Source organism: Sturnira hondurensis, unplaced genomic scaffold, assembly GCF_014824575.4.
Source record: "Sturnira hondurensis isolate 20B ecotype Veracruz unplaced genomic scaffold, ASM1482457v3 Scaffold0006413, whole genome shotgun sequence".
Taxonomy (NCBI): Eukaryota; Metazoa; Chordata; class Mammalia; order Chiroptera; family Phyllostomidae; genus Sturnira; species Sturnira hondurensis.
The window spans coordinates 58,332,753-58,355,043 of NW_028079044.1; the positions used below are offsets into that span (position 1 = coordinate 58,332,753).

The window sequence follows — 22,291 nt, forward strand, 5'->3', positions numbered from 1 at the left end:
CCTCTTTCTGAATGTTTCACCTCAGCGGGGATGGCCCCTAAATTGGCCGCCTGCTGCCGTGTGCCTTACTGTCGGGGACCTTCCGCAAGGACTCGGCGACATGAAACCCTTGAGCGCACTGTCGAGCCAGCTGTGTCCCCGAATAGCCACCGGAGCTGGGCCAGAGATGGCGCTGGGCATAAAACGCAGCTTGAGGGGCCAGCCCTCATTTTCCCCTGCCATCCCAGTCCCCGAGGCAGCCTGGCTGCGCGGGACGAACACCACCTGTGTTGCAGCCGCACCCAGGTGGCACCCGGCGGACCACAGGTGTTTAGGAAGGAAAGGCATCAGGACCAGACACTCACGTTAATTTACTGGCTACGCAGCAGACTCAGAATCTATGATGGGGACACTGATTTCATACATTTGTTGGCATTGTCCAAAATATTGTTTTATTCTTTAATGGAAAAAGCCATTAATATTCAAATGAAAGAATCACATTAAAAAACTTACATAAGAAACAGCCTCCAAGAACACCCAGCAGCAGTCAGAGGGGGGAGAAGTGTTTCAAGAGCCCATCGGTTTTCTTCAAAATATCACTTGACAGAATACAACCCAATTTACTGGCTACAATTCACAGAATTTTTCATTGTTTTCTTGAGATGCAAAAGTTCACTGTTGCAGTGTCTTCGAACGACCAGTCAAGTGCTACTTCCTGGTTAACAAGGCCACTGGCAGATGCACCTGCGCGTACAGAACGTCCCTTCACTGCCGGGAAAATCTGCTCCCAAGAAAAGGAGACCAAGTTCTCTGCGGAGCCCCTCACAACTCGTCTTTGTCTAAGTCATCCAGCTCCACGTCGCTGAGGTCAATGTCATCTTCCATGGGAAGCTGCAGAACAGAAAGCCACCGTCAGCCCCACAGGTCTGCTGCAGACACAGGTGACCCTGAACCACAATTTTACTGGCAGCCATTCACTCGCCCTCCCGAGGAGGGTGGGGCAGAAGGGCCCCGGCGCAAACGCCCACTGCGAAGCTGCAGCTGTACCTCTGTGAGGCAAAGCAAATGAATTCAGGGGTACATGTTCACTCTGGGCGGTCACCAGGAGAGCAACCTTGTTGCCGACATTTGTTTTGGTTGCCTCTGTTAAGTACAAATGCCACACAGTACTTACTGATAGGACTTGATCCACAAGTGGCAAAGGTGCCCGGGGTCAGGAAGGTAGAAGGCAGGGGAAGAGGAGGCTGGCCCCAGTCCCCGTGCCGAAACTCACCTCGCCGTCCTTGCCGTCCCAGGGCTCTCTGGTGCTGATGGCGGGGAAGGCCCCACCCCCCACAGGTGCGGTGGATCCTCGCCCGAAAGACAGCTCCCTTGGGGGACAGAGCAGAACAAGGCGTTACGGGGGCTGCTGGGCAGAAGCAGAAGCAGCAGCAACTCGGGAGAGAATGACGCGCCTGTCGTGTTTATGAAGAGGCACTTCCCACAGATGTCCCTGGGAAACACCTTGTGAACAGCGTTGTCTTCTCCATCAGGGACAACAGTACCAACCGGGCATGAAACTCCTAAGGCCTCAGCAGCAGATAAAGCTAATTACTAACAAACATTTAAAAAATAGCAAATATACTTTGCTAAAATGCAAATAACAACGTAAAAGCTATCAAAGTTGAGAGTTTAAGAGCCCAGACAGGCTTTGGAAAGGTGGTGCGCTCAACCTAGAGCTCTGTCCCCCTCCTCTGAATTCTGACGGCGAGCAGAGGCCCTGCCGAGTGCCAGAGCCACAGCCTCTGCTGACCCACGGATGCGGTGGCTCTTCTGTCTCGGCCCCAAGCTCCAGGGCGGATGAGAGCTCCACCGTGAACAGCTCCAAAGACAGGAGCTGACAGGAAACATTTCCCTGGAAAGACGTAGGGGCAGTCGCAGGCCCGAGGACCGGCTTCTCAAAGGGGTCTCCACGTCGCCTCTGGTGACGGGGGTCTGGAATAGGGTGAAGGGGGAAAACCCAAACAGGGTGCTGTGTCCGTGTGTCCGACTGCAGCCGTCTGGGCATGGTGGGAAAGCTGGCAGCCGCCCCGCACTGCCTGCAGTGCACACCAATGGCTGTCGCACAGGGCTGGTTTTTGCCCCCAGAGGACACCTGGCAGTGCCTGGAAACATTTTTAACTGTCACAGTTCTGAGTGTGTGGGGGGGTCCATTGGCACCTGGGGGTCAAGCCCAGGGATGCTGCTAAACATCCTGCAATGTGGAGGACGAAGAACGACCTGGAGGTGGAGACACCTTGGCACAGGCGCATCGCAGTCAGAAGGCAGGACGCGGCTCCTCTGCACCCCGTTCACGACCACCCACCGAACTGTTACTCGTGCAGCAGGGGACAGGTGCTGACCGTCCGATGGACAGATGGGCGGAATAAAGAGGGGTTCAGCACAGAAAGCCAGACCTGTGTCTCCCTCGGTCTATCTGAAATCCATGCTAATAACAAAAATAAATAAGACCTAGAGCTGGAACGAGTCGATCTACTAGGAAGGGGCACAGGCCAAGCCATCCAAGCTCTGGCTCCCGTGGGAAACCCATGGCCCTTCAAACAGGGAAAAGAAAGCTGGGGGCTCTCCATCTTACTGCTCGGGCTATTTACTACCTCTGGACAGCAGCCTTGTCATCCATAAAATGCCGAGACAGACTGGTCGGAGCTTAAAAAAAAAAAAAAGGCAGCCAGCCTCCTACTTAATGTTGGAAGTGAGTGCAAACAGAAAGACAAGGGAAGAGGGGAAACCTTCACAGAGGAGCAAAGCTCTGCGGGAACTGTGCCTTCAGGGCAGAGCTCCATCCAGCACCCGCCCAGTTTTCCCTCTCTTCTGCCACTGTCTTCTGATTGAGGGAACCTGACCTCAAACTGGACAGCCATGAACATGCATAAAACTCAGGTCCTCCGGTCCATTCTGGGTGCATGGTGCACTGATAGACACTTGTGTTTTCTGACTGCTACTCCAAGAGGAACACAGTGTGGCATCTTCAAGGAAAGATGCAGGGATCGCTGATGTGCTGGGTTGACCATTGGCGCTATTACACCTATAAATTGTTAAAACTTCTCTGGGTTGTTCGGCCAGCCACATGGACGATGACATCTCCTTCTCACCGGTTTTGCAACTGCCAGACTGCAGCAGGTCTGAGGGGTTCCAAGTACAGGGCTGGGGGACGCTGCCCCAGCTCCCTGCCTGCCCATTAGCCTGCTCACGGCGAGGCACTCCGCACACACGTGGTCTCCCTACGTACAGGTAGAGACTCACGTACAGGTAGAAGCAGGCGCACTGCCACCTACTCACTACCACATTGGATTCTGAGGTTCTCTGCCATCTCCGAGACAGGACGTTTGAAGTCACTGTCTCAAGTCCACTACATGCTCTTGTTCCCTGTACCGTTCCCATGAAGCATTTACACCGTCACCTACTCATTACTCACACACCTTCTGAAGGTCTCTGTCATTGGAATTAGCGGTTGGAAAAGGACGAAGGACATTTTATAAACTGTCTTCCTCTCAGTGTGCTATGTCCTGTTCAACAGGAAGCTTCCTGAGGGCAGGGAAGTCCTTCCTAATTGACACTGTCCCAGAGACAAAGAGTCAACCCTCTGTTCATGAAATATTTACCAAGAGCTATTACCAGCCAGGCTCTAGGGCAGCAGGTAGAGATAAGACTCTGTGTAACAGAGAGGCACCCCGTCAGTTATGCAGAAGAGGCCTCAATCAAGTTACTGCACCCCCAAGAAACAGTACAGGTCAGCGCCTTGTGCCTGCCTAAAAGAGGCTGCTATCGGTTTTAGGAGGAGCTGAACAGCAAGGCAGTGTAAGGAGCTCCATGAACTGGTCCAAGTTTGAGAACCTATCATGCTGTTTCCCATCTCTGGAGTCTCTCAAGTAGGGACACCCACTTTCTAGTAACTACACTCTAAAGCCAATGCCCAGAAAGGAAAACCCCATCACCTGAGGTCAAGGGTACTGAGCATCTTCGGGTGGGAAAGGGGAGGACTGGGCTGTTTCTCGGCCACAAGAAGCTTTATGAGAATCTGGAAGAGCCCAATGTCCACTGAATAGAATGGCAAGTGGCCTGAGAACAGGGAAGTATTAGCACTGTTCACTACCATAGAATATTTCCGTGAAAAGAAAACAGAGCACCGCATGATGTAAAAGCTCCAAATCTATAAACATCTAATTCTTCTCCAGAATGTTAAATGCAAAATAATCCCTTTTATTGCCTGGTCCATATAAACCTAGTTCCGAACCACAGCCCACAACAGAACCAAACAAAACAACAAAACAATCACCTGAGAAACTCGTTAATGCCCTGCTCACTGAAAGAGCCTTTGAGAAGAGCGAACTTCATCTTGCGTGCGTTAATGGCTGCCATGGCGGGGTAGCCAAACCCTCCAATGCCCAGCGCACTCTCCAGCTCCGACTGGGCTCCAGCCTCTGTCCACAGCCACCTGGAAAAGCAGACTGGCGTTCAGGACAAAGATCTCTTTCAAACTAGTTATCATCTAACTGGCAGATCTTAATTAAAAAGATTACACTTCAGACTTCCGATGGAATGAAATGGGTGTAGAAATAAGTAAAAAGGTAGGTATGCCCGACCTTTTTCTAGATGTGCTCTTCAGTGGCCACAGTTCCTCTCACATTTCCCAAACCCTAACTCCAGGAATCCCCCCGAAATGGACTGGTCTGCCTGTAGGACAGCTTCCCCCAGCCCAGTCTCCAGAACACTGTCCACTGAGCCTCATGAGTTTTCTGTTTTTGGCATCAGTATCATTTAGGTTATTATGTATGGTCTTTAAAAAGTGTAACAATGTCTTTTTAAAGTTATAGCATGTCATCCTTATTCAATACATATAAAAATGCTCAATTAGAGATAAATTGCCCACATCTGGCTATCTATCACTCAGGAGAGGGCAAAGAAACAGCTTTACCTCTATATCTTTTTTCTTTATCTATGTATCAAAGGCCGTACTAGAATCTGGCTGCATTACTAATTAACTTTTTGCTTGCTGGCCTGGGACCCTAAAAGCCATTTAGGCTACAGTCCCTACGAAAACAGGTGTGCCGTGGTAAAGGTAAGTGCCTTATACATAACAGACCCATGTTACTTCCTTTCCTTCTAAGGATACAAACATAGGAACACATCCCACACGACACAGAAGGAACCAGACCCTTTCAAGAAGCACTAAACTCCCCCTCGCCCCCAGTGACACAGAGACTCTGAGTTCAGTAACTCACCCCCACATTTTCTTCTTGTACTTGTCTGCCAACTTCAGAAGAACTTCCAAATAAGAATTTCTGCCTGCAGCTCCTGATGGAAACACAAAATTTCAGTGATGGAAATGAAGGTGCCTGCAGTGCTGATAGACTCCGCGCGTGAAGCACGGAGCGGGAAGGAAAGGAGCGCCTGCCCCTCGTACCTGTGTCAAGAATGTGGGGCAGGACGGCCACGACACAGAGCTGGTGCTCCTCACACGTCTTCTTGGCGACGTCCTCGCTGACGATCTGTGGGGCCCAGAAGACAAAGGATGGAGGACAGCGACTGACACCGCCACTTACCTTACAGAGCAAAGCAAGGGACCGAGAAGACACCTCCCGAATGGCACTTCCTTGTCCACATTCCAGAAGCACCACCAAAGCTGCTCTGTGGAGTCCCGCCCGTTACCTACCACTAGGCCGGCCACCTGCAGTGGTGGCCAGGCAGGTGCACGGACCGTCTCTGAACTCAACACCGGGCACAGCCTGGCTCTGACACGCAGCTCTGAGTAGGCAGACAGACGTATTCACACACATCATGTGTTTATATGAACCCGAGGCTCGCTGTGCCTCAGTTTCCTCGTATATAAAATAGAGATCAAAAGTAGCATTACCTCTGAATGTTCACATGAGAATGAGTGAGAACGATCTACGAGAAACCCTAGAACAGAGCCCGTTACGTGGTTGGGTGCTAAGTAAATGCCAGCTACTATTCTGAGAACGAGAAAGGAGAGACCCACTCTACCTTTAAGAAGCTTAGGTTCCCTTTTACTCACAGTGCAATTATTTCAGTGCTAAAGTTATGAAAAGCAGCAATTAATCGGACAGGTCTGCCCCTTTGAAAGTACAGGAGCACTTTTAAGAACGTTTTAAAGGAGCAGAAAAAGAGCTTAAGTTGAAAAGACAGAGCGTGTCCTCACGGCTTCAACAACCCCGCCGTCAGACGGGACAGGCTGAGCCCAGGGCCGCCCACCCAGTGCCTCACCTCCAGCAACTCCGGAGGAGGGGCGTTATCGGAAAACAGGTCGAGGGCCCGGGAGACAATGTCGGACCGCGTCCGCCCTCCATCGTAGTCCACAGGAGACTCGCCTTTCTGAAAGATCTTGATTGTAGGGAATCCCCTAATCTATTAAAAATCAAATTCACATTTGATAAGAAATAAGGAAATCTTTATGGTATTTCCGAATCCCCCTTCGAGGTAGCTTGATGTGATGAATGTCCCAAGGGATGAGGCCCAGGTCTGCCAGGCGGGGGTTTGGCAATCCAACTGACAGGCGCAGCCACGTCTGATTCAAACCCTGGACCACACTCACTGTATCTGCTCTAGAACAAAAAGGCTGGCTTCAGAAGCCCCATGAGCAACCTGCAGAAGCTTGGGACATCTAAAGGCTCATATCAAGCACATAAAGCTAGTGAAACACCGGGGGAAAACCCCCAATAACAGCCCCCATCTCCAGACTTCTTAGTTGTGACAACAAAGCGACTCCGCAGGCTCAACACCCTGCCCCTGCCTCAGAGGGCCGCCTGACGCACTGGATGAAGCAGCAGCGAAACCCGTGCATTTCGCAAGGAACAGTCCCAGAGACGGACTCACCCCGTAGCGGCCGGCCAGCATCTGGTTGACCGTGGCGTCCACGGCTGCCAGTTTCACCTTTCCTTTCGTTTGCTCTTTGACCTCGGTAGCAGCGGCGGCCCATTCTGGCTCTAGGCTACAAAAAAATATCTTAACTCTCCGCACAAATACTTTCACTGACATGTGTGGTTCTGCTCAACCCAGCTGTGTCACCCCTGGAACATTTCCAGTGTGGCTTTGAGAGACAGGATGCTGCCTCCCAGGTGTGCTTCCCAGTCCTTCCTTTGTCACTCCCCCAAAACTTGGATATTCGCTCCCTGTTAGCCTTTGAGACCATGAGAGAGGACCCGCTTGGCATCAATGCCAATGTTCACCACTTGTTTAGAGTTGGAGACGCTGGTCGCATCTGTGACCTGGCTCAGCTCTTTCAAAGGGAGCTGCGCACACTCACAGGCAGGTCTAAAAGGTGCCAACCGAGCCCCTAGACAGACAGAGAGCACTGGCAGCGGCACAAGCAGGCAGAGGGGTGGGCAAAACGGGCAGGGAAGGTCGAAAGTGAAGAAACAGACAGAAAACCCCAGAGCAAGCAAGGCAGCGGTCTGAAAGCCCGGGACTTACTTTTTGCAGTGTCCACACCAAGGAGCGTAAAATTCAACCATCCAAACGTCTTCGCTGTCCAGAACATTCTTATCAAAGCTGTCGTCTGTCAGCTCAATCACGTCTTTCTTACTTGAACTTTCACTTCTGCCCTGTCAAAGCGACATCAAACAGCAAGCTGTAGCGTGGCCACAGCACAGGACCCCCATTCTCAATGCTCCTGCCACAGAAACTGCCTCTATGAGTTAACAACGTTTCTGAGTGTTCCTATCAAGTGAAAACTGCTTTACTCAAATGAGGGGCATCGTGTAATACTATTATTTTAGTTTTGCTTGGTAAATAACACTTATTTTCAAGCGATCACCAGCACATTCAGTATAAAACGTAGCACGTGTCTATTCTGCCACTTGCTATTTTTCTTGAGAGACATCGGCACGGCCCCAAGAGTCATGTTGATAACCAGCTCCGATTTGGACCCAAGCACAGCTGCTGGCTGCCTCAGGGGGCTACACGTCACTGCCCTTCCTGCCCTTTCACAAAGTCCCCACCATTTGAGAAGGCAGACAATGACCTCTAGTCCTCTCCTGTCTTCAGCACTGGCCCTCAGACCCAGGCAGGACTGCAACCCTGCGCTCTGCTGCCTGGGCCCACAGGCATGGAGCTTGGGGAAGCGACTGCGCTCATTAAATGTCTACACTGGAAATAAAAGGCGAGAACACAGAACCTCTGGATGTGCTCCCAGCCCGTACAAAGCAGCTAGCCCCCTGGTCCCCTACAAGGGCAGACGGCCTTTCCATCTACATTTATCAGTAAGGACCCACTGTCTCTTCACCAGCTCATAAGCACATGTCATGGGGAAATGTCATATTTTACAGACGGGCATCTGACGCACCCACCCATGGAACAGGAACTTCTCGTCTTTGCTATGTATTTATGTAGAACTGTCCTTGGATTTGGGGCTCATGGCCGCAGATACAGGCCAAGAGGTTACCCGAATTTCACCTGTTTACCCAGTCAATCTGGAGGACAGCTGGCCCCCCTCCCCCTACTTTGTAACCACGTGACAGAGTGGCCTGCAGCTGTCCCTTCTGCAGCCCACACTCTTCCACTTCAGCCCTGGCCGAGGTGGCCTCTCTGGGGGCTGGGTCTTGACCCTGTGCAGTTTGGCAAGATGTCCTCGGACTGACCAGCTATGGTGACGTTGGCTCTGAGGAAGCCGAATGTGGGGGCTGGATGGCTGATTCCCTCTGGACCCAATCTCCTATTATCTTTTAATTGTAAGTTTACTGATTTATAATTTTTAAAAAACCACAAACAAACCTACCTTCTACAAGGGGTCTATCTCAGGCTTCAACATTGTCACACACTGTAAACAGACACGATAAAGCCTTACCTGTTTTCCAGAACTGTACCCGCCACCCTTCCCGCCCAGGCGGTCCTTGACGAGCTGGCGCACGGCCCCGAGAGCAGCGTCTACGATGGCCTCGGCAGTTCTGCCACCTGCAGGCGGACAGGGGCCTGAGCGCATGGTGGTGGGCGGGCTGCGCACCTCCCTGCACTCAGGCCCTGCAGCTGGGACTCAATGACGACGAGGACGGACGAGGACGAGGACGACAGCCTTTGGAATTCTGCCAAAGCCCACATGCTCAACAGCCAGGGGCTGTGAATGGGCTCAGAACTGTCAGGGCAGCACTATATGCCACAAGGCAAATTTCAGAGTTCTAATGCAAAACTCTCATATTCAGAAAGTTGCATCTTTCTTTCTTTTCTAAAAAACAACTTTTCCAATCAAACTCCCTAGGACAAGATAAAATCTGAGACCACCTCAGACGCGGCCTAAGAAAACCCAGTACAGCACCACGCAGAGCGAGTTCCACCTCGCTGGTACTGCGACCCCGGCAGGATCCCCAGTGCCGCAGCCTGGACAGAAGGGCAGTGTGGAGCCCACAACAAGTCCTTCCTACCAGGCTTTACCTGGAAACAGACCAAGTCAAGAAATGGTCAAGCAAAAAAGGCAGAGGCCCTGGCTGGTGTGGCTCAGTGGACTGAGTGCTGGCCTGCAAACAGGGGTTGCCAGTTTGATTCCCAGTCTAGGCACATGCCTGGGTTGCAGGCCAGGTCCCTGGTGGAGGGTGCATGGGGGGCAACCACATACTGATGTTTCCCTCTTCCCCTCTCCCTAAAAAATAAATAAATAAAATCTTTAAAAAAAAGCCAGAGAAGATTTTCTCACTCTAGGCCAAGGGTCAGCAAATTCTTCCTTTATTTACAAAAACGGGCAGCAAGGGAAATGCAACCCTACTTCTGACACGTTTGATCAGTCACAGTATCTTCTCCATGCACTGCACAAATCTCCTTTTGCATTTCAGTTGCGTTTTTACCTTCCTTGAAATAATAACACATAATATACTGAAAATGTGTATCTTCTTCCATCTTCAATATTAAAATGACTGCACAAAAACTCACCAATTCTGCTGAGTTTTTTGTTAAATGCAGACTGTTATAACAGCTGTTACCATACAATCTAACAAAGTTGTTTCAAATGAAGTTAAAGACACCTAAACACTATCAGAGCCACCGTATGGAAAAACCAAAGGACTTTTTGGCCAATCCAACGTTTAGCTGTGAAGCCGCAGGGCGGTGAGGCGGCAGCAGAGCCCGCTCTCACTCTCCAGATTCTGCACTCCCCCCGCCCCCCTTCGGAGAACGTCCTCTCTGTCAGCTACAGTGCAGGCCACCAAGCACAGGCGACACAGTAACACCCTTTCTCCAGCATGCTGATTCTGCAACGCCCCCACTCTGCAAACTTGTTTTTCTCACATAGAGCAAATCTGAAGATGTTTGACTCGTGGTGAAGTTGCCACTTATATGTCCCAAATAATGAATTTTAAAAAAATATTTATCAAATGAGTTTTAAACTTTAAATACATTATGCCCAATACTTTTTATTAGGACCATGAACATGGCTCAACCTAGCACTGCTGATTACCTTAAATATGATAACCTGTTTGTGACATCTTACATGAAATAATGGGACCATTCTATAAAAGAACACACGGGATAACTAAAGTAACATTCAGCTTCCACAGTCTGGAGCCATAATTCTCTCTTCGGCTGCCTCAGTGACCAGGAGCAGACACTCACGATTCCCCTATCTACGAACCGGGCAGACTGCGCAGCCCTTAGCAGGTAGTTCGCAGGGGCTTTCCCATCATGGGCCCTCTTTGGGCCGCTGTGCTAGGCCCTTTCCCAAAAGCAGAGGGAAGATCACAGCAAGAGAACATTGGTAAATCTTTACTCAATATTAAGTAACTGTAAAATACTAAATAGCTAGTAAATTTAAAAAGTTGTAACGAGAAAGCCAAGAGGGGAGCACAGAACATCATTACTCTGTCGTCTCAAAGGCCACGTGGGCCTAAGCTGGTGTGGATGACGATGGAAAACCTTCTGCCTGCACGACACACGCTCAGCCTTCAGAACGACTCAGAACAGGCAGGAGCCGCTCTGTGCCGTCACAGAGGTGCAGGGGTGCAGACGTGAGAAGGCTGAGGTAGCCGCGGTGGCGGGGCTGGCAAGTCACAGAACCCAGTTCTCTCCTGAGTTTCCCTGCCCACTCAACTGAAAACTCCAGCCAGGGCAGCCGCCAGCAAAGTCCTTACCCTGATAATCTTCTGGCCTGTTTTTGTTGGAGCCGAAAATCTTGATGGTAGGGAATCCCTGCACCCCATACTGCCCTCCGAGGGACTGGTGTTTGTCTGCATCAACGGCACCCACTTTCACAACACCCTGTGGAGACGTGAGAGAAATGCCTGTTTCTTTCACCCTCAGAGGATTCCACAAGAATCTTCATCTGACTCATGTCAACTCAGAGACACGCCGACAAAGGGCAGGGTTACGTTTACACACAGAATGAATGGGGGCTTTCGTCTAGGAAGCCATTTCCAAGTGGAATGATGGGTAAAACACAAATTAGCACAAGAAATAGAACTGACACAAATAGACAACATAAAAATTAAAATGCACATTATACCTTTGCTTCCTACATGATTCTATCATTAAAACAAGGATTTTGAGCTTTAATATCACAAATGAGTTTCTTATACACTAAGTCATTTGCATAATTCAAAATACACGCAGGTACATGTGGACACCTCAGGAACTTACTTTTAATGCTGTTGCTACTTTCTTCCATTCTGGAGTCAACCTTTGGCAGTGGCCACACCTTTCAGAGAAAAACACAGCACAATAGTTAAAGCCGTCTGTCCCAGATTCAAAAATCACCCAAGTCTGCTGAGTGACAGCCACAGGGACCGGGGGCTGCGACGAGCACAAGCACCCGTGGAACGGGAACCCGAGGGGGCTCAGTCTTCTACGGCTTTGCTGCGATTCCTTTCCATCTTGAAACTTTCCAGCGTTTCAAACTGCTGCTCAGTTCAACTATGTTCAAGTCGTTTAAACAGACTCATCAGTCCTAACCCGACACCGGGCCGGACCTTCAGTGCGTATGTGGTCAGGTGTCCCTCGGCTCGCGGCTTGAGCTGCGCGACGAGGCAAAGCGCAGTTTCCCAGGCCCCAAGAAACCCAAGATCCTAGGGAGAGTGGTTTGGGAACATGTACTTTCGTAAATTCTGCTAGTGGTTCATTCTTAAACCCATTGCGGCTTGATATTCTCTGATCTAGTCCAACCTTTCCATTCACAGATGAGGCACCTGCACTAGAGCCTAAGTATCCATGAGCTGTGGCCCCCACAGCAGCGTGTGGGGCTGAAACACACACCATCCCACGTCACTGACCCTGACACGTGGAAAGCACAGGGCACTATGAGGTGGTGATAAAAGAGAAGAGAGACAGAGGGGAGACAAGACCACGAGGAAACCCCTCATCTTTTAGGAACTAGTATTTGAAAGTGGGGTGAACTGTAATATACCCAGAAAAGTGCTTCCTAAAAGTGATATGCATGCAGCCTGTGGTGTTTATGCCTTGCGGGGCCATGCTGCTCATCTTCACTGATCTGTAACACCCATCACGTGAAGGTGCCTTGGCTAGTTTACCCACGGGCGATCAGGTTTTTCCTGCTGTCAACACAGCGAATTCCCTTCTACTCAGGTCTGTGAGGGCTACTGCGTGAGCGCAGTGCGCCAGCGCCACGGGGGCCGCTCCCCGCAGGACTGCAGGCAGCCAGCGCAGCCGTGAAGGCCGGCCTCAGTACTTGTGTTTGACGGAGGGCGAAACGTGCCGCCCAGCCACCTGTTCTGCGGCAGAGCCACCAGGCAGGCCTCACGCCCCGGAGCCCACGTGCTCAGTCACTACGGAGCGGTGGCTTTCTCCGGAGTTCCACAGGCCTTTTGAGGAAGTGTCCTGAAGTCTTGTTTCTACATATTTGTTTTGGTATTTAGCTTACCATATGTTTTGGTATTTAGGCGAGCTACTTAGAAGTCCAGGAGTCCAGATTTTATAGACCTTTGTGCCTCTTTAACGCCAGCTTCCTCTATGAAAGAAGGTTGCAAATACAAATGCAGCACTCTGACCCGAGGGCTCTCCACCCGAGGCTCACAGACCCCCCCCGACCCTCACGAAGAGCTGTGAATAAAACTTAAGGGCTCTGTGAGCTTTGCTGGCAGCCCCACCCCTCTGCTCTTGACCGATCTGTAATGGGAATTTAGGGCTCCCTTTAACTGTGAACTTTAACAACACAGCACAGCTGGCCACTGCCCGGCTGTTTTCCTGTCACCATGACAGAGCTCCAGAAGGCGGGGAGCCGGCTGTGAGACCTGCTGCTGGGCCCCATCTGAACTGTGCAGCAAAGCGGGACCACATACACACGTGCAATTCATTTTAACGTCTTAATGAAGTTAGTATTTTAGGTTTCCTTTGTGATCCTATATGCTTCACTTTCACCAACCTGCTGAAGTACAAACACAAAAAGAGGCTGAAGGTGCCTGCTCCAACGAGACAGTCTCACACGCAGACCACCGTGAAGCGAAGCCTGCCTGGGTGGCAATAATAATTAACCCTGGGTCCAGATCCGGCCTTCCCGACAATGCGGCCTGGCTTTGTTCTGGAGTGAGGCATGTTGTTACACATGCTAGTTCCCAGAAACAAGGTACATTACTCATGCCAGTAAGTAATAACTATGTGTTCATTTACTAACACCAACGAACTAGCCCATATAAAATTCTCACTTGGATTTAACAGCCAAAAAACAAATAGGAGCTTTTAAAAAATAATAAAGGCATTAAGATGAACATTATTCATGATGTGACAGGATCAACTTTCAAAACAGAGGGTTTTGTTTTCATTTGCTACCCTGATCAACACTAAGTAAAATATTCCATGAGGACTGGTATTATGTTTCTAAAACTCAGTTCCATGGTCCTCCAAAGGAAAAACTGAAGCAATAAAATCAGGTACACTAAAATACGAAAATCTCGGGTAAGAATGTGGCTGACCGCCCCAGGTGAGCTTTGAAGGCACAGCTCACATCTGAAAGGACCCCTCTGGGTCTCGGATCAGCCCACAGTCCACCTGCACGCACACCAGCGGGAGCTGGGGTCTGCTCCCAGGCACCGTAGCCTGCTCGTTTACAGCAGTGATGGTCTCGTGTGCATTTTGCACCATTTCCACTGACCTGTCTCTAAACTTCTATTTGTTGAGTTTTTGTTTTGTATTCATGAAACATTTCAACTACACTCTGTGTTCTGACTATATGTAATTGTACACTATTAATTTCAATAGTAAGTACATCTTTACCCCACAAGGGTTTTTTCCAACAATGAATTTAAGGCAAGGGAAGAACTGTTAAATCAAACCAGATTTTCTAATCACGTATTTCTGGAAGCCACCCTCTTCAAGAAAAATAGGGGGCTGGTCACCAGCTCTTCCGTTTTCTTTGCCCAATGTCCTCCCTTTGTAAATTAGTTCCCAGTCCATCTCCCTGCTACTTACCCCTCATGGGGATAAATTGTCTTAAAGTTGTAAGGGTTTTTTCTCTCTTTCTTCTGTCCTGCAAGAATTAGCTTCCTCACCCATTATTTTTCACTCGACTCAATCTCCATGGCCCTTGACAAACACTTTGTGGAGTCTCCCACTTCCCTCTACTTCTTTAAGTAGGTAAAGTAGATGGCTGAATAAAATCACATTTCTATATAGTATTTTTCCTTGTAAAGTAAATGACTGATAATATTTTATAATACTTACCATGGAGCAAAGAATTCTACGAGCCACAAACTGTCGCTCTGAATAACTTCATGGTTGAAATTTGACGGGGTTAATTCGATGACATCATCACTAGAGGAATACAGACCCTTCGCTGTCAGGAAGAAGGTGCAGCTCACCAGACCTGGAGAGACCAAGGGCAGACCATTAAGGGCAGGGCTTGTGCTGAGAGGAACCCCCAGCGACCAGTCTTCTTCAACTGATGAAGGCCCCCCGCCCCCGCCCCGTGCCTCTGCCCCCTGCTGCTGTGGGAGCCCCTGGCATTTTACTCCCCGGATGCAGTGCCGAGCAAGAAGGGAGCTGCCCCGGAAAGGTTTACACATTGTTCTGAGTGCCTCCACTCTCTGCGGCCACCCTGTGCAATGGGACTCCTACTGCCTTAGGTGGGCGAGGACACTGGGAGGTTGGGAGGCGACATCCAGCTACGACCCGAGTAATCCACACACTACTTATTTCTCATGTTCCTCAGCTGCAGTATTAGCATGTCATCTTTATTAAAGCGTTTTGGGTTTTATTACATTTATTGGGGTGACACTGGTTAACACAATTATACAGGTTTCAGATGCACAATTCTGTAACAATCAAAGCTTTTTTTTTTTTTTGTAGGGAGAAATATCTGTCTCCCCTACTAGACTGGGACTCTCTCAAGGTCTCGAGAACTCCGAAGTCTTTTGAATGGTAACACCATCAAAATTTCACCTCCTCCTTTAAGATTTATATGTAATTTCATGTTTTCTAGTCACATTGTTTTATATCTCCAGAACAATGTTAAATAATGGAATGTTCCTGATTTCAGCAGAAATAGTTTCCCATTTTCATGGTGCTTCCTGTTGGGTTGAAACAGGCAAACTGTATGTCATTAAAGAAATTTCTGTCACTGTCTTTTTAGCATCTATGAGATTATCACATGCTGTCCTTCAATCTGCTGACACAGCGAACTGAAAGGGAGACTGACCTGTCCCCCAAGGCAGGGTGCGCGCCTGCGCCACCGCAGAAACATCTTCCTGTGCTCACTTCACAGACGGAGTTGGGAAGATGTCAAATGGAGCTTTTTTAAAAAAGATTTTATTTATCTTTAGAGAGGAAGGAAAGGAGAGAGGGAGAGAAATATCAACATATGGTTGCCTCTCGTGTATCCCCTGCTGGGAACTGGCCTACAACCCAGGCATGTGCCCTGACTGGGAATTGAACTGCGATCCTTTGGTTTGCAGGCCCACACTCAATGCACTGAGCTACACCAGCCAGGGCCAAATAGAGCTTTTTAAAAAATAACCCAGTGGCAAATTCCTTTTGGAAGGTGTGTACACCAATGTGAATTGTTTTATTGCTAAAAAGTCCACCTAATACTTACATAGTGCTTTAAATTTTCAAACTATTTTCCGCTACGTTGTCACTTGACTTTCCACAGCATTACTAACGGAAGAGCATCACTAACTACAGGTAGAAAGAGGCCAGGGGCCTGTCTACAGGCCCCTACACATGTAAGTGGCAGAGCAGCGATCTGACTTCTATTCCCAAGCTTTTCCATTAAACTGCGCTGTCCTTTTAGTGCTCAAGATCAGAAGGTTGTGTGCCAGGGGCATGAATAAACAATCACACTATTCACGACTACTGCTTCTGAATGACAGAGCCTGCGAATGGAGGAACGTGAAATAAAACTGTAGACTCTGCTAATGGTGATGTGAAGCCACTAACGGGTTACCATGGGGGCGGGGGTGCAATCAGATTTGCTTTCTAGAAAGGGTCTGGCTGCAGTGTGGGCAGTGGACAGGAGCTGTCAGGAGGGCGGTGTCACACAAACCAAGGGCAAGGTGGGACGAGCAACAGTAACAACTGCTATTGGGACCTCAAGCAGGAAGGACTGGCACTGCACCGGCTCTCGAGACAAAGAGGTCACTGGCAGCTGGGGTGGGGCAGAGGAAGCAAGCAGCAGCAATCTGTCAGAGCCTGGAGAACAGGAGGGAGACACTGGCGAAAAGAGTACAGGTACTCTTGAAATGAGTTTCATCATAAAAAGCAGCAGAATGCAAGCAAATGTGGGAGGGACAGAAGGCTGGTTTCATGGTAAAGACAGGAGTGGACCAAGCACGAAAGGAAGAGGTATGGGCAGAGGGAAAGGCTAAAGATAAAGCACAGAGAATCATGAAACAGAATAAAGTGCCCAGAGTCAGGAGGAGGGGAAGGGACCCCCAGCCTGTGATGGATAACCTCCTCCTCCATTTTTCAGAGGGAACATTCACTGATACAAGAGAAGGGGGGGGAGAGAAACATTGGTATCGGTTGCCCTTGGTATGTGCCCTGACACGAAGCAAACCCACGGCCTTTTGGTTTACAGGATAATGCTCCAACCAACTGAGTCACACCAGCCAGGGCTCCTCTTCCATTTCAAGAGGTGGGAAAGGGTGAATGTGGATGAAGATTAGGCCAACCAAAGTGGCTCCCTCGATAACTGTGCTGTCCAGGGTGGTAGCCATTAGCCATACATGGCTACCTCACACTGAGATATGCTGTAGGTATAAAAAGCACAATGTATTTCAGAAACCCGGTGAGAAGGAAAAAAACTATCATTAATATTTTTGATATTGATTATATGCTAAAATGGTATTTTATTCAAATGGTATTTTAGATATATTGGGTAAATAAATACATATTAAAATGGACTTCACTCATTTCTTTTTGCCCTTTAAATGTAGCTATTAGAAAAATTTAATGACACAAGTTTGCACTGCATTTCCGTTGGATGGTCCTGCCCAACAACGTTCACAACTACAGGAAAGTCAACTAGACGCAATATATCCGGTGATGCGAGTAAATCAAGAACCTGAGCAAAGATGGTCTTAATTCTACGGAAGCTTGAGAGACAGACCAGTCCTGGAGAATCCCCCATGGCGATCTACTTCATTTAAAGAAGCTTATCTTTTGGGGAGGTGTCAGTGTGGGTAAAAATCGATACATATTACTACTTCTTCAATACACTGAGTTCACTGTGAAAATTTCAAAAATGGAAAGGACAAAGTCCCCTCCATTCATATTTGCACTGACATCTCCATGCAACACAGGCCTAGAGCTTTATTATTACTAATTATAAACGGGACCTTAATATATATACATATATATACACACACACACATATATATGCACACACACACATATATGTATTCCCTTCTGTAATCTTTGTCACTCAAAATAAGTTAAACAGTCTGTGTAATAATTATGGACTTACTGCCCCATGTAACCATTTTGATGGCTGTCTACTGACAGAATCTGTCTCCCATTTTTCACTATTAACAAGCCAATGCTGAAAATGCTTATTACTCCCTCCCCGCAATGAATATGATTCCTTAAAATCTTACAGAGGGTACTGGGGATATGACTAACATTTTGATATATTTATCTGTTGAACTATCCTCCGGAAACTGACATCTTAACTAAGAATAACACTTCTATGATGCCATGTGTCAGGTACTGTCCTAAATAATTAAAATGCATTAACTCATTCAAGAAGTGTATGTGGTATGTACTACCATGTTCGTTTTTAGGCCAGAAAATGGAAGTACCGAAAGGTAACTTACCCAAGGCCATATAATTAGAAACAGAGCCCGGTTATGTAACCCAATTTTTTAACCAGAGGTCTGGGGACTGCAGAGGCCTCATGCCAAGGCAGGCAGGCAGGTGGTGGCATAGGGTCAGGCTCCTCCCCGTCTCCCGCCCACCCGGAAAGCTGAAAAGAGTGCACTGTCCTCTTCCGCCGCAGCCCCCAAAGGGATGGTCCCCGACTCTGACCTCAGGAACGTGCTTCCTTCCACACAGAGACAGTCACGTCTACTGACACTCACTATGACATGGACTTGAGCTACTTTTTCCCTAGTAGGGGTGTTGGACTTTTGTCTTTTTAACTTTTTGCCTGGTCCTCACAAGAGTCACCCCTCTTTATAAGTGGCCACCCAATGGTAATGCCTCGATGCTGAAGCTTCAAGACCAAACCTCCTTAAAAGGGAGAATGACCCAGGAGGTTGAGAAGGAAATCAAACATAATAATCTGAAAAACATTAAAAGATGTATAAATTCCAACAGCGAAAGCGTAGCCAGAAAGGTCTCCACAAAATCCCTCAAGAAAACAAGACCTCCGGGCCCACTTAGGATGATAAACAGCAAAGTGCTGACCAATATGGTTCTGCTCCTAACAACCACGTCGCTCTCCGCTCCCTGGGAAGGAGCACCGGGGACACGGGGACACCTATCCCCTGGGCACCCCATGGCTTTGCCGCTATCCTTCCCAGGAGAGGAGGATGCTCTAAACCCACGTCGGTAACATCTCCCAGGAGGACACGGCCCCAAAGCAGTCATCTCCCCAAAGCAGTCATCTCGACACCAAGGGGGCTCCCCCAAACGCTGTTTGCATTCATTAAAACAACCAGTCAACTGACGGAGCCGCGGCCTCTCTCAGAGCTTGGTCTGAGTTCATTTGCGGGCAACTTTTAAACCGGGACAGCCCCCGCCCCCCTCCCCGGTCGGTACCCTCCGCAGCGACACAGCAAACGTTTCTATGTTGCTTCCTTCCTGCAGACGTGCACTAACTCGTCGCTCCTCCGAACAGCGCGGCGGAGAACGAGCCCCGAGGGGTTGAGGAACCTGCTCTGGGTCACACAGCAGAGCTGCGGGGCAGCGGGGCTGGGAGTCCCGACCCTCCAGCAAAGGCGGGGTGGGGGGCATCAGCGCCACAGCGCTGTGGCTGGGACCCAGAGGAGCCCGAGAAGGGCGGGATCCTCAACTTAGCTCTCTCTTTCGAAGAGACTTACGTAATTCAAGAAAGCCTGGGCTCAATTTAGTTTTTAAAAGTTCGGTCACCTTTAAAGTGCTCTTGCATCGCAAGGCCAGCTTTTGAATGGCACCGTTCCCTTTAGAGGGCTGGGTTTTGATAGTTCAGTTTTTCTTCGAAGTGGGAATTCCATAAACCAAGTGATGAGGAAAAGAAGCCGTGCGAGGAGTACGTGACTCTCCCGTCCACAGTCGGGCCCGAGGTCCCTTGTAAGTTGCGCCCCAATACTCACCCTCCCCCAGGGGTGAAGTCAGGCGGATCTCAGCGGCTCGAGCGCAGCTCCCGGCCCCTGCTCTCGCCGGGCCGCCCCCACCCCCCACCCCCAGGAGGTCCGTACTGATGCTCGGACTCAGGCTCGGGCATGTCTCGAGAGGCCTCGAAGCCCTAAGTTCGGGCCCAACCTCGGGGCTTCCTTCACCCCGCCGCGCCCGTGTAACACGCTCCCCCCGGGGTGGGCTGCGGCAGCCCCCGCCAAGGGCGCCTTCCCCTCCCCACACGACCCGAGCCCGTCAGGGCCCCGCATCTCCGCCCGAAGGCCCGGGCGGGAGCTCCGGCCAAGGGCAGCCCCAGTCCCCGGGGCTCCCCAACCGTCCCCCCGCGGGCTCCACAGGCTTCCCAGGCAGCGTCCTCGCGCAGGCCAGGCCCGCGAGCCCCCATCCCAGAGGGGACCCTGCCAAGGCCACGCGCCTGCCGGCTCCCGGGGCTGAGGACCGCCGCGAGGGTTCGGGGCCTTCAAACGGCACGCCCAGGACCAGGAGGGCCGCGCGTACCGAGCACCAGGCGAGCCATGCCGAGCGTCCGGGCCGCCGCACAGTCCTGCCGCGCCTCAGCTCTGCCGCGCCGCGCCCCCGTCGCCCCACGTCCCGCCCTCGGTCCGCGCGAGGCCGGAGGCTGGCGGTGCGTCGGGGACGGGCCGGAAGACGCTCGCCAAGCCGTGGCCGCGGCTCATTGGTCCCTGAAGGCTTCTTTCATTCGCACAGCCAATGAGAGGTGGCCGGGTAGAGGTTACGGGTCTAGTGGTTTTTTTTTTTTTATAAAGGCGGAGCGAGCGGCGGAAAGAGGGACTTGCTGGGGGCGGGACTGCCCAACCTCTCCATTCTCGTTGGCCCTCTCCCCTTGCCAACCACCCCCTTCCCCAGGCCTTTGGAGTCCACTATTTGGTTTTTCTTATCTCTTGGTTCATTATTCTCTCTTTAACCCCACGTTGACTCCAAGGAGCCCCTTTCCAACCCTCATTCATCCTTGGCCTCCCCATCTCTTTTCATCTTTGTCTCCTGGGAGGATAACTTTCTTTGGGCCCTGAGTACATCCAGGACCTTATTAAATGATGTTAATTTTTCTTGTTCCCAGATGAGTACTCAGTCAAAAAACACTTACTAAGCACGTGCTATATATAACCTGTGTCACCAAGTATTTTGTTGAATTGCTTTAAAAGTTGCCATGTCCTGGGCACAGGACTGCAAAGCCTTCCTCAGACAGAACCATATTCCCCGCGGGACTCAAGCTTCAGTGCTCCTCGCCCGGTTTGCTTCTTCGCCTTGGGTGGGGCCCTCGCAATGCCTTCACATGGCCTGACGTCTTGAAAGATTTGCAAAACTAAAATGTTTGAAGTGTAATAGACTAAGACTAAGGTATCTTTCCACTCTGATTTCCCCTCCTATGTTTGGAGTAGACTTGAGCATTTTGGTTTTTTATTAGAAATAAATAGTTTCTTTCTCTGTGCCGCCTAACACAGCTATGATTCTGGCAAAAGCATTTATGTGCACAGTGGAGTCCAGGAATGGTAATGACTAGTAGGGAGGCACTACACCTGAGTCTGGAAGATTTGCTGGACAAGCAGGAGAATGTCTTTCTGGGGGAGAGGGACCCACGGGTGTGAAGAAGGCATAGACAGGTGAACCTACACGGCGAAGAGGAAGCTGCAGCCAAAGCCCGTTTTGGGGTGGTGCTGGGGGCTGTGTGACATGGTGAGACCTTCAGACTGTAGTAAGCAGGCTTGCCTCTGTGGATCCCCGAGTTTTAATTCTCTAAGATCTCTTTGAGTTTATTGATGCTATTGAAAAATCTAGGACTTGGTGTGTCAGGGTAATTAATGGTAGCCTCTAAAACAAATAACCCTAAAATCTCATTGGCTTATACTGTAAAGGGCTGTTTCTTGCTCTCACTGGGAGTGGCTTTTCAGGTGGTGACTCAGGGACTCTGGCTCTGCCCACCATGCAATGCCACCATCTTCTGAAACATGGACTCTCACTCAACGTGGGAAGTACTGTCCCCAACGGGGTACAACTGGCTCGTGGAGGGAAGGAGATGAAAAAAATCTTAGGTATTCCTAGGGCTATAGTACATAAACAGATACAGAGTATATCCGTGTTTTTCAAATTTCATGGGAAAGAGGAAATTAGGAAGTGTCTAAAAAGGCTCCTTAGGAGGATGACAGTGAGAAAGAAGAGAGAGAAAAGCTGAGAAACACGGTTCTAGAACAGGGCTGTTCAATAGAAATACAATGTGAGCCACGGCAACATATAAAATTAAAAAATTTCTAGTAGCCACACTAAAAAGGTAGATTAATTTTAATAATATGGTTTAAACCAAGATATCCCTAATGTTATCATTTCAACCTGTCATCCTATAAAAATGATTAATCACCTATTTTACATTCTTCTTATATTAAGTCTTTGAAGCCCAGTGTATAGTTTACACTTGTAGCACATCTCAAAATAGCCACATTTCAAGTGCTCGACAGCCGTATGGAGCTAGGGGCTGCTCTATTGGACAGCACTGTTCTGGCTGAGTCCTTGCTTGGCTCTTCTGCCTTCGACTGACTGGAGA

General features: G+C 49.7%; 1 protein-coding gene across 1 annotated transcript; it reads right to left on the minus strand.

Annotated features, from left to right (window-relative positions):
* Positions 1 to 332: 332 nt before the first annotated feature.
* PDIA6 (protein disulfide isomerase family A member 6) lies at positions 333 to 20,339 on the minus strand. Its single transcript, XM_037048714.1, has 13 exons — positions 20,233 to 20,339; positions 14,626 to 14,767; positions 11,593 to 11,650; positions 11,088 to 11,214; positions 8,822 to 8,928; positions 7,450 to 7,580; positions 6,853 to 6,967; positions 6,244 to 6,384; positions 5,423 to 5,507; positions 5,241 to 5,313; positions 4,295 to 4,453; positions 1,253 to 1,349; positions 333 to 870 (listed from the first exon to the last, which is right to left on the minus strand). The coding sequence occupies exons 1-13, from the start codon at positions 20,249 to 20,251 to the stop codon at positions 802 to 804; spliced, it is 1,323 nt and encodes a 440-aa protein (XP_036904609.1). The 5' UTR covers positions 20,252 to 20,339; the 3' UTR covers positions 333 to 801.
* Positions 20,340 to 22,291: the final 1,952 nt, after the last annotated feature.